The sequence below is a fragment of the Gadus macrocephalus genome, chromosome 5 (assembly GCF_031168955.1).
Source record: "Gadus macrocephalus chromosome 5, ASM3116895v1".
Classification (NCBI taxonomy): domain Eukaryota; kingdom Metazoa; phylum Chordata; class Actinopteri; order Gadiformes; family Gadidae; genus Gadus; species Gadus macrocephalus.
Window position 1 is genome coordinate 10,510,511 of NC_082386.1, and position 17,953 is coordinate 10,528,463.

The 17,953-nt window shown below is 46.6% G+C and overlaps 1 protein-coding gene across 2 annotated transcripts in view; it reads right to left on the minus strand.

The window, feature by feature from the left end:
* The window catches only part of LOC132457834 (formin-like), a 51,582-nt gene extending 34,650 nt beyond the window's left edge, over window positions 1-16,932 (minus strand). Inside the window, exons 1-5 of one of the 2 annotated variants that reach the window (XM_060052186.1) lie at window positions 16,844-16,932; window positions 14,377-16,094; window positions 8,022-8,188; window positions 3,007-3,127; window positions 1,647-1,708 (exon numbers count right to left, since the gene is read on the minus strand). In XM_060052186.1, coding sequence (XP_059908169.1) covers window positions 1,647-1,708; window positions 3,007-3,127; window positions 8,022-8,188; window positions 14,377-16,094; window positions 16,844-16,878 — 2,103 coding nt within the window. In that variant the 5' untranslated portion in view covers window positions 16,879-16,932. Of the gene's footprint in view, window positions 1-1,646; window positions 1,709-3,006; window positions 3,128-3,288; window positions 6,043-8,021; window positions 8,189-14,376; window positions 16,095-16,843 lie in introns of those variants that run through there. The other variant, XM_060052185.1, reaches the window with a different exon arrangement.
* Between the last annotated feature and the right edge of the window lie 1,021 nt (window positions 16,933-17,953).

Sequence of the window (17,953 nt, forward strand, 5' to 3'; positions counted from 1 at the left end):
GAACGGAGATGGAAACGTTTGGGTCACGTGGATGGAAACATTTTCATGCACAAGTAACTACGTCCACTTTTTTTTGCAGTGTAGATTGCCACTGTGACGAATAAATAAAGAGGAAAACAAACGAAAGGAACGGCGTAATTCATGACATGTCGCCTGCACTTGATGTGTTGCCAATGTTACAATAACATAATGAAAATTCAATAAGTCCACTGTTTATGGGACATTTCAAACAACAAAAAAGGTCCAATCAAAGTAAAGTATTGATTTGAGAGACGGGGAGGAGGAGAAAGAAGACCAAGTCCTTTTGAAATTAATCTTACACATGATCGTTGTTAGTGTGCGGTGGGGTTTAGAAAGGGAATTAGGCACGTTCTCTTTCCTTTTCTTGTGGCCAAAATACATGCATGAGAAGCCCATGCCGTTTGATTCAACAGGGCCCTCTGAAAAATACATCTGTCACTGTCACTTTTTCTCTCTGCCATAAGTTGAGCCCAATTTGGCAGCGAGAGAAAACACACCAAACCAATCGTGGGGGGAAAAACATAAATAAAACGCACTACCCCTGGAAGTTGGGACATAGAAGAGAAAGTCCTAGCTACAGCTTTCAGTGTGTCCCTGAGTCTGTGAGACACTAGGCTGCCTGACAGAGACTTGGGGATGAAGCTTGGAGGTTGGTGAGGTGACTGTACGCAAAGGCAACTGTCTGGGTTAGGATGGGAAGCAATCATAAAAACGGGACACTTCGTGAAAGGACATCTGCGAGTCATAACGTCACACAGCAAAGTATTTCTTTCTTATAAACTAATTGTTTATAAGAAAGGAATTCGGGATATTGGACATGCATGTCACGGCTTAGTGTCACATGTGCATTGGTCGTTTCAATATGCTGTTTACTGTTGGGTGTTTTTATAACTGTACGGTCTCAGAAAACATGAAAGAAAGAGAACAGAAATGTAATTGATTAGACCGTGACTTTGTGGTTATAAATGGTACATCAGAACGAACGATTGGTACAGAAATATCTCCAAATGTGTTCCACTGACAAGTTGTTGTATTGTCGGTCAATGTTTGTCATAACTCACTTGATTATTCATAGCCTTGGTATCAAAATATGCTATTATTCTGAAAAGTATGGTTGCACGGTAGAAAAAAAGAAAATGACAGGAAGACCAACGAACAACAACAAGACAACCTAAGAGAATGCCAGGCGGTGGTATAAACTGTAGGTCTCCTCCAGAGGGTCTGACTGCCCTACTGCGTCTGCTGCTCATCTGCAATGCATTCCCTGATTTCATGCTTACTTAGTGCCATCTGGTGTTTGGTAAAGAAAACTGCTCGACTTGGCTTGATTTTACCCACGCATCCTTTTAATAAAAAATAACAAACTTCATGTATTGAAATTTAAAATCCAACTGTTGATTAAGTAATCCCCCCTTTAGTGCTTTTCCTTTGCTTGACCTTTAATTTGACTGTTCCTATTCGGCTTCTTTTGTGCCAACGTCAAGCACAAATACCATAACGTGAACCCATCTTAAAACGGTTTCAAATACAACTTGTCACACGAGTATTGCATTTTCATTCTAATGAATTACTGCTTTTGCCAATGGCGCAAACACACACATTGTGTAATTATTGTGATAACTCACGTGCAACTTCTCCATCTCTTCCTTGCATTCTCTCTTCAGCTGCAAGAGGGCAGCCTGGTGCTCTGAAACGAGTCAGGAGGAGAAGACTTGGGATTACCCCGCATACTGGAAGCATAAACTAACACCATAAGCCTTCTAGGACTTACATGTGGATGTGTGATGAAAATTCAGGAAGCTGAATTTCTCATCATCCGTGTTGACATTTAGTTTGCCTAGCAAAACCAACTTGTGTAACTTGTATCTGGTGAAAGCATCTTCTGTTCAGCTATTATATGTCTTCTCTGGAGCTCTACAGTCACTTAAAACAATCCAACACTTTTATCCATTGAGGAACATAAATTAAAGTTTAAATTAAAGTCAAACTTTATTCTACTGGCTTTTTCAAAAATATATTCATGACTCAGGGCTGCACCTAGCTAGCATTATTATTACAACACTGTTTGTTCCACACAGCCATCAGGGACCTTTCGTCTGCTTTTTTTCGGATCAAGTGGCATGGTGCCGGCTTTCATATTCAAACAATGCATTTTTCCTTCCTAACTCAATCAACCCATTAGCCAAATCTCCATCTCCATCTCCCTTCCGACATGCAAGTATGCAAGAAATGTGGTCGGTTGTGAATGCCATAATCGTGTTATCTTTCCACACAGAGCCATTCATCTTGTGACTACGAGATGATGGTTTCGATTTGGCAAATCGAGAGAGGCCTCGATTTGCCAAGGCTGGTCGCGTTCCACGCTTGTTTTAACATGGCCTAAGCCCTATTGCTCATAATGAGCCAACTTGTTTTGTCCTCCTTTGTTTAGCTTCCCTTCCAGCTGGATGGCTGAGCAGGGTGAGGGTGTTTGGGTGTGAAGCATCCATGGGTAGGTGCATGGGAGGAGCCTTGTCTATGATTAGTGCCCGTGTTAGATACTGTGTAACAGAAAAACATTACCAGCATGGAATAACAACAGAGTGAATCATAAGGATGATCATAGAAGGTGGGGCAGTTTCAGCCAATAAGAGTTGTGTCAATGAAGGCGAAGTCGTCGGGATGAGGGTACAGCACCTGGGAGGGATACCCCCATGCCAGGGGGTCTCTGACATGAGGAGGGATGGCCCCTGACATGGGGGTCTCTGACATTAGGAGGGATGGCCCCTGACATGGGGGTCTCTGACATTAGGAGGGATGGCCCCTGACATGGGGGTCTCTGACATGAGGGGGGATGGCCCCTGACATGGGGGTCTCTGACATGAGGAGGGATGGCCCCTGACATGGGGGTCTCTGACATGAGGAGGGACGGCCCCTGACATAGGGGTCTCTGACATGAGGGTTCTCGTGGGGGATGCTGTTGGGGAGGGAAGGGGGAGATCTCACCTGCCTCGGTGTACTTGAGTCCCACTTTCTCCTCCTCATCCTTGGGCTTGGGGGGCGGCCAGATGGCCTGGAGACGGCGAGGGGTCCGGTCCTCGCTGTCTGTTGGGGAGGTCACCTCGGTCTGAGGGGATGAATATGTGGACCGTCAATTCAAATGTTATGCTTACATTTTCAGAATGGATGAGACCTCGCTGGAGCAGTGAATATCAATTGCCCAATCCCATTTTGAACCTCCTACAGAGTCAAGGAAACATTGCAGTGATTGTGTTGGCGGGTACATACATAAACCTCTGTGGGACTCTTTGGGTCAGTGGGGCTGAGTGGAGACTTTGCAGCTCTGTCAAAGATAGACTTCAGAAGCTCCTTCTCGCTTTTAAGTTTCTGTTTAACAGCATCTAGGTCCATAGGTTCCGTGATCTCCTTTTTCGGGGTTTTTGGGCCAAAAAGGTTTTTAAAAGTTTCATAGGCTAAATCTGAGGTTTTCTTTTTGTCAGTTGGCGTTGTGACGACTGCCACGTCTTGCTCCGTCGTCCCCTCCTTCTCCCCTTTGGGGGCATCCTTTTTGGCTTCAGCGGGGGACTCCTTTTCATGGTCGGGCCTGCTGCTCATCTCATGGTTGTCCAGGTTCAGGAGCAGGTTGAGCTGCCCGAGCAGGTTGCTCTTGGTTTCGGTCATCTGTTTGGGTTCGCTGCGTCTCCTGACCGGCGTCACCACGATCTGCTCGGGGTACTGCTTGGCCTTGTTCACGGTCTTCTTCAGGCTGAGCACGGCCAGCTCGGTGTCCTTCTCCCTCTGCTTGATCTCCGAAAGCGTTTCCCGGTCCTCCCCAGTTGCACCCTTCTTGTGCACCCTCAGCCCGCTGAAGAGAGCCGGCAGCTGGAAGGGCGGAGCCGGAGACGAGGCTGCCGTCTTGGAGGGGGATGAGTTGGCGGAGGCCGGGAGGGATGAGGCCGTTTTCTTTGGTGACGAGCTAGGTGATCGGACACAAGTCTTGGTGGGGTCCTGTGTGATCCGGGGTGAGGCGGATGAGTTACTGTGTGCTTTGGTGCAACCAGAGGACCCTGAAAGGTCCTCAGTCTTGCCATTAGTGTCCGACTGTGATTCTGGGCTAGTGGAGGTTCCGAGTGAAACAGTTTTTGTGGTAGTAGATAAGGGGAGGGGGGAGGAGACAGCGCTGGAACGAGACTCCTCTGGCCCCTTCACATCTCCTGGCTTCTCCCTGCTTATCTCCTTCACTTGGTCCACGTTTCGGGCTTTCTGTCGCTCTACTTCCAAGGAAATCAGAGATACTTTTTTAACAGGCGCCTCAGAAAATGACAACAATGCAGATTCACCACATTCATCTGCCGAGGGTATTGCTGAAGAAAGCCCTTCCGCCTTCACATTGTCCAGACTGGTTACTACGTCTATGCTACTGACGCTGACGGTGTCTGCTTTGACATGTGTAGCCACAGCCTCAAATAGTCGCGTTTCGTCATTCCCAGGCGTGTTGGTTGAGGTGTCCCTCAGTGGACCGTCTGGATCATCCTGGCCCGTCTTAGAGTTAGTTCGGGGGAACCTGCTTTTGGAAAGTGCAGACGGGTTCTTAAGGGATAGCTCCATCAGATTGTGAGTTCTAAACACTGGGTAGTCCACGTTCTCTTCGATATATCTATACTCCTGACCGGACTCAAGCGGCGGATCTCCGGGCCGCTCTCTTCCCCTGCCCGTCTGTTCCGACAGCAGCATCTCCGGAGTCCGAGAAAGCCCTCCCGATTGTGCGACGGCTGGGTGTATCCCCTTCTCGTCGTCAACGTCGTCGTTCTCAGCGTCACTGTAGGTCTCCACCATGGTGACCCGCTGCAAATCCGAATCAACTGACTGCTCCTTGAGGGTGAATGTCCCCGATTGAACGTCCTGTGTTTCCACGGAAGGCGCAGAGACACATTTATGACGGGAATACACGCTGTCTTGCAGCTCGGCATTTGTGCTTAAGAGCCTAGATGTTTGCATACTTTCATCCACAGTAGCTTCCTCCTTCGAAAGAGTTTTGAAAGACGTCAGGACGGCTGTCCCGGCCGGTGCAGACCAGTCGCGGCCGAAGACGGAGGAAAGCTTATTGATTAAGGAGCTCGGAGGCAGGCTCTCCGGTTTAGTCGGGCTCCTACCAGCACCCTCCATTTTTTGTTTCTCAACCTGTTGTATTTCTGGAGGAACCGATTCAAGGTGAAAGGAGGGACACGTTTTGGCCCCAGTCCAGTGTCCCTTTTAGGATGTCAAGGGTCATCTCTCCCCCTTCCTGTCATCCAAACTGCTCCTGTTCCACCCCCACGATGCCTGGGAACAAATGTCCTTTGTATGGAAAGCCCACTGCACCTCTCTCCTCTCCTTAACCTTCCTAAAGTGGCTACACACAATAATAAACGTTATCTCTCCTGCATACAGAGCAGCCTCCAATAATGTCGTAAAAAAAAGGTAACCTCTCCTTTGGGTCAAAGTAAGTAACGTCCACCGGCGTTCCGATCGCAGTCAAGCAGCTCAGTCGCTGCTGGAAATATTTCCAAGTATAATCCTCCTGGGAACGGTCATCCACCTTCCAGAAACATTTGAAGGAAAAAAAGAAGCCCCGATCACTTTGGTATGGAAAGTTACAAAGTTCAAGAGTTATTTTGATTCACTGGCGTGGCTTGCCTCACCACTTCTGTGCGTGGCTTGCCTCACTCTACCAACCTCTGCTCCCAGGCTGCTACGGGGTGCGAGGAAAACCCCCTGAGGTCGGGGAGAAATGTGTCTGACTGGTTTATCCGGTCTAGGGCCCGCCTCCGTCCCACCCCGACTGGGAGGGACGTGGGACCGGCAGGCACCACAGGTGTCTGATTACCCCCTTTCACTCACTCAGGCAAAATGGCTGCCCCAGGTAGTGTGTACACATGCACACGCTCCCTCTCTCCTCTCTGTGTTGACATGCTCCGTAGTAGGTCTGTGTTGCCGTGGTTCAGGGAAACTCTGTCTGTGTGAGTTAGCGACTGCGGTCTGGTGGAGCGGAAGGGAGGTGCAAACACAACAGCCCCTGGTTAAACCTTTAAGCGCAGCAGTGGGTCATTACAACACTGAGATTAAGTGAGCGGAGAGCTGGTGGAAAACTTATGAAAGAGCAGCTGAAAAAAAACAGTTAGAACCAGAATATCTAGAGTATCAAAGTTGAACATCCACATTTTTTAAGGAATATTCTTAGGTATTCCTTAAAAAAAAGAAATCGGGTGGGTACAAAACTCAGAGAACAATCCCATCGCGCTCTTTGCTACCAGAGGCATTTTAACCACTCTGAATGCATAAGTATCGTGTAGTAAGGTCAGCCTCAAAGCATTCCGTCGGACTGGTCGAGCACACTCGATGCTCAAAACAGCACACGTCACTTCATTCCTTCCATGTTTCTAACGCTTTGTCAATGCTCACTATATAAAAAAGGTAAACAATGCTAAATATTCCTTGACCTGAACTTAGGTCTAGGAATTGCAAATCCTCGGTATGGGATCAAGTATGGGAGGGGGTCCTAGGGTTTAAGGGTTATGTGATTGCTTTATAACATGCAAACATGCATGGCACATGTAATCCAAGAGGGAAGATGGATTCTTAGAGGAATGCTCGTGGAAAGAGTCACGAGTCGGATACCACTGCACACCAACTGCAGTTTAAGTGGTTGGTCTCTTGCTATAGTATAATCAAATTATCATTATACTATTGCAACAGGATAGTAATCATCATTGAATTACTGAAGTCATCCATCTAAATAAGCAATTTGAGATGTAAGAGAGAATCAATGACCATTATAATGTCTGCCTATTGGTCTTATTCACAGAAGGACCCTGAATGTTATGTCTCTCCGGGTACTTTTCACCACCGACCCGTTCCATGCTGGTACTGACCCTGACCCATGTGTCCTTCTCCTACTGCAGAACATTCCGTTAAAAAAAAAACTGTCAAGGAACATGAGGCTCTGAATATTGCCAAATACTGTCCTTCAGTCTTCAGTCATATTGTGTTTATCCATGCTCCCCCATTCTGAATGTAAAACTAACCAAAATATTTTATTAAAAGAAAATATCACAATCTCTACACACAAATCCAAACGTTTTGAGAAAATTATTCAAAGCAACAGATTATCCTGTGCAGAGCAACAATACGCGGTGATTGGTTCCATGTATTTCATGGATAACAACGGGAGTCTACGCCACCGAGAGCTGTAAGAATATAACCCCAGGTTCAAAGGTAATTGGGCTTGGCATTGTGGGCGTTGCATGTGTCGAGATGTTCTTTCTGTTTTGGAAATACACAGACCTGGCAAGCTGAGCCACACGCTATTCTGTACCTAAACCAGGTCATCAGCCACAGGAATGTAAACCGCAAACCTACACCAAGCCCTCTATTGTTTTTATCAGAGGTCTGGTTGGTTCTTCTGAGAAACCAATTCACACAGTGTCAAGTTATCACTACAATTGACTGAAACATGAATGGACACTGTTGTCCAGAAACGTATTTGGATAGTCATTGACCAAGCTGGGAAGTTGCTCGTCAAGCTCCAAAGCTTTGTTGTTCTCTCGCCTCAAGAAAAGTTACAGACAAACAGAACAGACATAAAGAGCAGGAGAGCGATCCAAAGGAACACTAAGGGGAGAGAGATCCTTCCAACTCGTACACACGAGAGGCTGATAACGCCCGGCAGTGCTGAGGAGACGGAGCTCGAAGTTCAAGCTGGCCCCAGAGTTCCACATTCATGACCTCCTAATACAGTTCTAAGTAGTTTGGATCAGGTGGTTGAACCGCTCGACTGGACAGAGCTCCTAATCCTAACAACCAGAAATGCTACAGTCCCCAAGGGAACATGTGTTGCTCAGAGCAGTGGGAAGAAGAGCAGAAGAAATCTGCTACCAGGAAGGGAGGATAAGCAATAAAATTAATTGTATGCATAAAATGTAGGTGTGAGAGAAGGCAAGTATGTGCGCGCCTGCGCGTGAACAAAGGCTTGGCCTGCTTACCGTGCAGTCTAGGTTGGGGTAGTAGGGCGTGTCTCCGACGATGTCGTCCTCTGGAGGCGTGATTCGCAGGAAGTCCAGATGGTCTGGTCTGGGCACCCGGGACAAAGGCTCCTGGGAGTCGTCCCTGTCCAGCATCCAGATATCATCTTGACGTATGAGGGCATCGTCTGCACGCACACACACGTTATATACTTTATTTGATACTACATGACAAGTCAAATTTTCATTCGGAATCCAAAAAAAAATTAAAGATCCAACACATTTATACAAATCAGCACATTTATGTAACATACAATTTCAGGGGTACAAGAAGCATCTACTTTTCCAAGTAAACATGCTTCCTAGAATTGCTGGAATTGAGAAGTAGGCCTACTTTACTATCTGCCCCACACACACCCACCCACCCCCAACCCCACACACAAAATGTTTATCGCCGTTAACACACAGGTAGTGGGTGGTGTTGGGCTGTTGCAGAGTCACAGGTGGAGAGACTCAAAGCAGGTGGAGGCCGAGGACTTCAGAGTGTTTCAGCATCACAGCGCTCGGAGCGAGAGAGACCGCTTTCTGTTGCAGGCTAAATATTGGTTGGAGGCTATTTTTATCTGCACTCTGCCACTCCCCCTCCCCTGCATGCTCAGCATCAGAGGCTGCGTCGACACAGAGCCACTGAAGAAACGGGTTTGTGTAGCGCTGACCTAAAAACACATGGGATTTAGTTACTGTTTACCAAATCATTCACAGAACCCAACCCAATGACTGAATGTATGTTGCGACAGTACAATAGTCAAATATCAAATATCACTTCCATGTTGGTAATGAGATAAGGAGAAATATCTCAGTGAGAGTGAGCACTATTTTAAGTAAACACATTCAGGCTGCGAGCGTGACCACAACACATGCACCCTATGCACACGTTCATGCATATATAGATCATATGTAAATCTTTCATGAGCCTCTCTCCTCCATATGTCCACCACAGGGTCGTACAGCTGTGGGTAATGTTAAGGGAAGAACGGCTCAGTTTGACAGCATCCTCTTCAAAAAAAAACTTACGTCATTATGAGCCCATTGAGAACGACTTAGCGCATAACAGAATTAATCTCTTATCCCAGTACGCAAGCTCTGATTGCCTGGGTACAGGCGTGGCACTTGTCACAACTTGAGCATCACGTGATAGTACAGTCAAGAGATTTTTGCCTCGCTATAAATAAACCGACATTGTAAAAACGCCTAAAGAAACGTCATCAGGTCGTCAAGCTTCTTTCTGCATGTTTCTACTTCTCATGTCGTGTCCCACCACTGGCTTGATGAAAAATAGTGTCTTTAGACTGCAGGGGCTGGTTTGTGGATAGTGATATACATAGCTGGGTAATGTATGAAGAAATTGGTGTGTTTACTCTTCAAAAGTCCCCCCTGCTCAGTCTTCTCAAGAAAGCCCCCATGTATGTGAAAGACATATAGGAAAGTGGTATAAGTGATTTACAGATCAATGTGTACGTGCATGGTGTGAAATGTATCTGTTTTAATGTGGTCACAATAGAGAATGCATTGTATTACTGTATGAAACAAAAGCCTTAATGTCCCCTTGAATGCGATCAGTGTCCAGGGCCAATTTATTATTCTATGAAAACCAAGAACAAAAACACAGAAACCTGATCCTGAGGGAGATTAACCGTCAGCACAACCCTGCCAATCATCTTTCTGAGACCACTGCCCTTCCGCCCTACTGGTGGTGAGCAGTATGACAGGACAGGAGAGCAGAGGAAACCTAGGAGGAGAGTAACAACTTTTCATTATTATAGTGATTTCTCTGCTGAACTACACTGCATTGCTGCACTTGAAAAATTAGCAATGCTGAGTAGGGATGATGGACTGCCTCCAAATGCACAGTAGGCAGCTCTCAATGCCAAGAAGAACCTGGTCAGACACAGCTTCTCTCTTCGCTCTCCAACGGCTGATTTAGTTGAGCTAATCGTTATACTGTATTCGAAACATCTACTGCCATCTATCCCAGAACCTGCAGCGTCCTTACTATGTTTAGTACAAGGAAAACTGTAGGAGTTTAACCATCACCCAACAACGGAATTAAATATGCATCGGGAGGCCTACACTGACCCCTGCTGGACAAGAAGGGAACATTGTACCACATTTGTGGTACAAATAAATCCACTGCAGTAAAAATGCATTGTTTCTGCTCACGGATGTAGCAGACAGAAAGTATTTAGGGAACAGTATCTATCCAGATTATTAATTAGTAACGGTCTAACACAGATCCAATGAAGTGATCCTAATAAATAATGAGCCTTTCATGCGACCACTGCAGTACCGCATTCTCCTGAGGCTACTGAAGCAAAGCTGAATTTGAATATTGGCGAGACGATGAAAGGCACCGGCACTTTAGGTAATGGGAACTGGATTTATGTGTGCCAAACACTAATTCATTGATGTGTGCGGACACACACACACACACACACACACACACACACACACACACACACACACACACACACACACACACACACACACACACACACACACACACACACACACACACACACACACACACACACACACACACACACACACACACACACACACAAATCTGCCCTCTCATTCCTATTTAATCCTTCTCTCTTCGAAAGGGGCCAAAGATTAGCTCTGCCTGATACATTAGTGAACACCCAGAATAGTTCACCACTATTTTCTTTCTACATACATGTTTGTTCTTCTCACTAGCAGAATACTGCACATGCACAGTGTGTGGAGGGCCCTGATTACGAGTGATGGCTCAATATGTCTCAGTGGGACAGGTTAATCCCCTGTCAGTCAATGTGACATCAACTCATCCCGATGAGGATTAACAGTCACTGGAGAGACTAGAGGGTCAAATGTTAGTTCCATGCAAATCTCTTTAAACCTTCCTCTAGAGTCTAGAGAGAAAAAAATTAAACACAAAAGGAACTTCCATCTCCCAGATCCAACACAAAATATTTGAATCTGAAATCATGCGTTGTACTATTTCATCTGACAAAAAGGTGAACCTTGTCTATCTTAATGTTGCTGAGAATACCGAGAACTGGCATGGAAAGTAACACTTTTACTGGCTAAAACACCCAACCACACCCACACACCCTCTTCTTCCATCCCCTTCAAGAATAAATTGCTGTCTTTTATACAAATTGTACAAAATCCAAACACAATAGACGCGGCTGTATGTGTATGTCTGACTCAGCACCGGCTGGCTGTGCGGTTACAGAGCGGAAAAGGGCCAGAATAGGCAGGGAGGCCGGTGTGACTGGTGTGACTGTGGGGGTGCCATGTTACACCGAGAGCTTCAGCTGAAATGGAGCATGGCATCATGCTTGGAGGCTCAACCATTACTCATGAAAAACCCGGTCTCGGAGGCTGCTGGGACACGCAGAGCCGGCCAGACTGAAACCACACACGCCTCATATACAGTACAGCAGTGCCTGGAGGAGAGGAGCTTCACTTTACCCAGGCAACATTTGGTGCATTCGTGTCTGGTTTTTATGAAGTATCAGCCATCCAATCTGAAAGTTGTTGCAATGAGTGCATTACGCCATCACGCATTGGTAGCCTAAACCATCTGCTGTTAAGAGCCACAGTGAAGAAGAGCATTGTCTCTTTCCCAACGAGAGTGGAGCGCAGCAAAGCAGTCCATTAAGAAACAAACATTTTGTGATTTATAAGAGATGGACCTCCTCTCTCTCTCTCTGTCTGAGAGAGAGAGAGAGAGAGACAGAGAGAGACAGAGACAGAGACAGAGAGAGACACACACAGAGAGAGACACAGAGAGAGGGAGAGACAGCCACAGTGGCATAGAGAGATTCTCCTTAAGTTATCCTCAGCCAGTCTGCCTTGGCAGAATCCACTTCATTATCTGAAACAGAGCTGGCCGTTGTCTTGGCTGAGCGCTGCAGATTGTTGCAGGGCAGTGCACATTGTGTTGAATGACAGCTTGCTGGACGGAGCAGCAGCAGGAGACGGATGACATCCTGCTGCAGCACAGCTGATCAGATTCATATGACCTTGCCATAGCTTATTGGTTAACATGGTTACGGAGCTGGCATATAAGCTATGTTAGCTTCTGTATCCTAGTGTTTGGGGTGTTTGGGGTGTTTGAGGTGCGTGCGCGAGTACGGTTATTAAATTAAAACCTTTAAAAAGTTTTGTATAAAACAACCAACTTTTATGTGGAATACCGAAGCTGCGATATTTCTACAGTCCCGGAACAGAACTGTAGAAATTGTACTTGTTCCACACGTAACGGTTATACAATTGATAACTATAAATAATGTCCAATAAATTGTATTGCTTAAACTCGTCCATTAACCTGCTGTTAATATATGGCAAGATAACCCGGTTAATAAGTCTTTGACTAAAGGATTAGCCATACTTGGTAATAAGGTAGCCATAAAAATCTGATTTGAGAAAAGTACTGCACTTCACCACGTGACGCGACTGAATGATTTGTTAACAAAAGTGTCAGATCAACAAGCAAGTCAACTACAATATTATCAACCTACGGAGGAACCGTTGTTCGGTAGCCTAACAAGATTCCCATATCAAAAAAAAATCCTTAACAAATTGGGGTTTGTATTGTGGATCGATCCAAGTACTTAGAGTAGCATTTAATCATTCTCAATTAACAGGACTAAACTTTTCTAAAATAGAAATATCTTAATCCAAAAGCATTGTTCAGAGATCAAATAAAAGTGGTTCATAATGCTGGCCTTTAAAATAATATACAAATTTGAGTGCGTGTCTGTGCGTGCGTGTGCGTGCATGCGTGTGTGCATGCGTGCGTGTATCCGAGGGCAGAGGCCCGTCATTACAGATTGACTACATTTGACTCATCTCTGCATGACTGAGGCTATGCACATGCCAGTGAGGAAGACCATTGCCACTCTTCTTTTCTCATGGCTATCGCTGTGCATATTGCTTTGAACAGATCAAAACAACATACTTTATACTATTGTAGTCTACAAACAAATATCCAGAGAAAACATGTCAGATAACTACTGTTACTTATAAATACATACAAATACAGCATAAATATGTTAGGGAATTACCCCATACAACTGTCGTCTGATTTCTGGTCTAAATGTTGCTTAGAGTGAGAAGGCTAATAACAGTGGTTCTAACTGACTGCATCGCGTTAAATAAAGATACTGCCAATCTGGGAGGATGGGCATCATGCACTTAATATAGAGAATACAAAAAAACTCCTCTACTGATCCAATTGTAAAAGAAAAGACAATGGTCACATAAAACGCCAAGAGTGTACCAGTCCAGGAGGCATGACTACATCCTCCTCATCCTCATTTGAATTTAAATCCAAAAAGAGTGGTTCAAAATACCATCAATGAAGTCCCATTGACCTGCTGATGCAGGTGACTTCTGATTTCTATGGGACTTCACACACGATGCGTCAGGACAGAAGATGCATTCATTAAAAGGCGGGCATTCTTTCTTTGCACACACAAGCTTTGAGCCATCAGTAGGCCAGATTAAGAAGCAACCCCTGAAAGCTGGAAGGACAGCACACACCAGCAAATCGCTAATCCCTCCGACTTCTTGTGATTGGGGGGGTAGACCGAGGGGTCCCTGAGGAGAGCAGCAGCAGCAGATTGGCAATGGTTCAGTTAGCAGCACTGTTCCTGAGAGCACAACCTGAACTTTGTGTCAACCGCACTCCTTTGATCTGAAAACTCTCTCACTCTCAACCTCTGGCACCTCTGCAGCACTGAAACGGGTTAACTGGTTCATCATCAAGGAAACCGTTCTCAGGGAGGGCCTCTTCTACAGCCATACTGGTGGTTGTTGAGATTTTAATCCTCAGCTCTCACGTGACCAAAACAAAAAAGGGCAACAGAGCCAAGTTGGAACCGCAACGCTTAATTGGAAGCATTTGTGAAGGATTGCATATGGAATACTGTTCACACTTTCCGCTGGTCTCAGCAATATACCTGCATAGGTTAAGTTTGACGCTTACGATGCTACCAAAGTTGGAGTACGGTCTGCATTAGAAAACAGGAAAGTGGACACTCAGTGGAGGGCTGGATGCACACTGCGGTGCTCGGAGGCTGAGTGACTAGACAGACGGACGTGCAGACGGACACACATACACCAAGAGTAACAAGCAACCCATCAATAGCTCAACACACACACCGTTCTCTCCCTTCAAAACACCTTTTTTGTAATCGACCCCTTCATCACCAGATCTAGGGCATACACCGAAAACCATTCAGAGCATTAAAGCATAGCTGTGGGAACAATGATGTTTAGGCAGAGGTTGCAGCATAACAGACTTTTTCAAATAACACTGAATCACCTGTTGTTGTTGTTGTTGTTGTTGTGGTCGGGCAGTGACTGAGAGAATTCCATTTGGAGCTGCTGCTCCCGCTGCTACTGCTGCTGCTGGGCTGTCTGCCGAGGCTCAGACTCAGACGAGGGACAGTCTGCTTGTTGCCGTTCTTATCCACCATCTCCGTGGCGACGGTGGGTCCGTCTCCGCCCTCCCCGTCGGGGCTCACGTCCTTGTCCGACAGCAGCAGGATCCTGTGGTTGAGCGGCGGGCTGACCCGTGCAGAGGCCGACAGAGGGGACAGCACAGGGGACATGCTCTGCAGGTTGCTGGAGGCCGGGAAGGAGGTGTTGAAAACCCCAGCTAGGGACGGAGACAGGGGGCTCTTCTTGGCGTGGGACGGAGCAGGGGAGTATTGGTCCGTGGTGTGGGAGAGGGGCAAACGGAGGCCGTCTGAAAGCTTCAGCCCCGAGTGGTGGCCGATGCTTCCTCCGTGACCTTTGGTGGCTTCCCTCCATTCCCCGTAGGTCTGCTGCTGGACCCCGGCGCTGGAGGTCCTGCGGGGGACATGCCGCAGCGTCCTGTCCACGTCCTGCACCTTGGCCACCACCAGGACGCCCGGGTCCCTCTGGTGTATCTCGCCGTACAGCTGGTGAGCCGTCTTCATCTCCGCCGAGCCGTCCGGCGACTGATCTTCCTCCCCCTTAGAGTCAAACCTCCTCAAGGGACGGAGGTTGCTCCCGCTCTCCCTCCGGCTCAGCCCTTCCAGCAGGCCGGTGGAGGGAGACTGCAAGCCCAGGCAGAAATCACTGTCCAGTTCCGAGAGGCCGTTGCAAAAGTCCAGCTGGGGGTCAAAGTTGGGGTTGTCCTCCATCCAGCCCTGCACCTCAACGTGGAGGTCATCCTCCAGCAGGACCTCTTCCAAAGACGGGATGGAGTTGCTGGCTTGCCTGACGTAGGAGCCCGCCGTCACGCGGTCAACGGAGACAAGCGCCTGGATCCTGGAGATGCTGTCCTCTCTCTCCGGAACGGAGGGGAGAGGTTCGACGGTGGAAGATCTGCGTCGGCCTTTCCTCTTCGCCTTGCCCTGCGTGGCATCCTCCGCACCGTCTGGCTTCTTGCCCCCAAACTTCTTGAACTTCCTCCCCTTGGACGGGGCCTTCTTGCTCTCCACAGCCACAGCCAGCAGGTGCTGGTAGTTGCTGTTGGCGAGAGCCGGATCCGCGAGGTCCACTTCGTTGCCTTCCAAGTAATCCTGGAGTTTCCCCTCCTGGTTGCCCATCCCGACTCGGCTGGCGCAGTCTCCGCAGAGCGACAGGAGATTGGCAAGAAGCTGCCGGTGCTGCGCTGCCAGCCGGCAGAGCTCAGCAACAGCCTCCTTTGTCGAGCGAGGCGGCTGAGGGTTGAGGAGGAGTTCTTCCGAGGAGCCAGATGAAGAGTGTCCGCTTTGTTTAGACTCTGTGAGATCCTGCTCTGCCTGGTCACGGTCATTACAGGGCCTTCCCCAGGGAGGGGCGCGGCTCCGGTACGTAAATCCAGGGGCCCACCTCTTGGGTGCGTACAGCCTGATGAGGATAAGCTCACTTATGGGAGGGTAGAGAGGCACGACAGTGTGTTTGCCCTCCATCATTCGAGAGCTCCTAATCAGCGAGGCAGCCCAGTCGAGTGCTTGAGGCCCACATGGTGAAGATGGGTGAGGGGGACTGCAGAGGAAGTCCTCAAAAGTCTTATGCCCATCAAACTGCCTGTCAAATAGAGACTAGATGTTAGCCAATATTAAACTGACCCATTATTTCTCTCTCTCCATACACACACACATATACATATGCATATACACATACATATATATACACACACACATACATATATATACACACACACATACATATATACACACACACACACACACACACACACACACACACACACACACACACACACACACACACACACACACACACACACACACACACACACACACACACACACACACACACACACACACACACACATACATATAATTTAGGATTAGTTAAAGTGTTTGTTAAAGAAAACCACATTCATACAAAAGGTGCCATGTAGCTTAAATTGAACATTGTAGTATGTTGAATCTGCATTTTTTTTTTTAATGGAACTTGCCAAAATGGCTCCATCTGACTGCTTACGTTAAGTTTGGGTTAAATATTTTAGCAGATCACTTAACTGTTTGCATCATAACATTACCCCGTGGCTGGTAGCCTAGATAGCCCAGGCGTAGTGATGCATGCATCCATTCGGTAAGATTAAGGATGAAAAGGCTTTAAAGCTACTGCACAATTAAAAAACAAAACGTGCATGCAATGATAGGAAAGTATATAGTATAAAAACTGTGCTGTTTATTTGGGGCTATTTCTTTTTCTCAAATACTAACCTGCATTTATTCAAGTGAAAGATGACGCCCCTCTAATTGAACCTTAAGTGGGTATAAATATTAGTTTGGAACGATGCGGCTTACCTTTTTTCACAGCAAGCAACATTCCTCTTCTTCATGTTTACTGCAGCCAGGCAGCCGGTGCTGCTCTCCGCTGCCTCTGTAGAGGACGGCACTAATCCCAACGTGACTGGCAGAAGTGGCGGCCAATCGACATGCTCACCGTTTATTTGACGCACTATGATTGGTCTCATGTCTCGAGTTAAACCTTCCCATTCTGAGTCAGTGCAGCTGCTGCTCCGTCCAGGTAGGCCCCACGTGCACGCGCACAATGGAGAAGATGCGTCAGTCGGACATAGATTATTCACGTTTATCAGGGCTTTTTTAACTGTTTTTAATATACAAAAAAAAACTAGCATTAACTGCAGGATACATCGTTGAAAATACCGGAGTAAAATGCTAACATTTTAGAAAAGCTATTTTGCACGCAGTGGCGACAGTTTAATGTGAAATGGTGTCATCTAGTGGCAAAATTGAGTATGATTATGACATAATGTCACCTCCAAGGGCCTTATTCTGCTTGTGTCAAATTCATATATTTTCTGTTTTTTAGCATTGATTTACAAAACGTGAACGCAGAAACTGTTCAAGAAATTATGTAAGAAAAGGTAAAATCCATGTTAAGTTAATGTTATATTGTCATGGTTGCTTGTTGCTATTGAAAATGGTATATTTGTCTGTGTTCTGACAGTTGAGAAGTGTGTTACCAAACTGTTGGCACATCTGCTCATCTGGGAATTGTAATAATAAAGTATAGTGCCACAGAGGTGCAGGAGGTCCAGAGCTAGAAAAATACAGAGAATAAAGTTCAGAGAGGCAACCAGATGATACCGAATGAGTAAGAGATCAGTCAATAAAAAGTACCACTGCTGACATGGACACAGATGAGGAAGAGGGAGACTGGTCATCAATGCCTTTGAACAAGGCAAATGATTCCGCAGCTGATGCTTGATGTTCCAGCCAAACAATAAAATGTGGTTGAATGGTTGCTGAAAATGATTCTGTGAACCAAGGAATTAAATTGTTACCAACGCTTTGATTGCTTATTTATTTTTTACTATTTTACTTTTGACTATTTATTGTGAGGGTATTTTACCAGGCAGCGTAAGCTTCTTAAAAGAGAATCAGTCAACA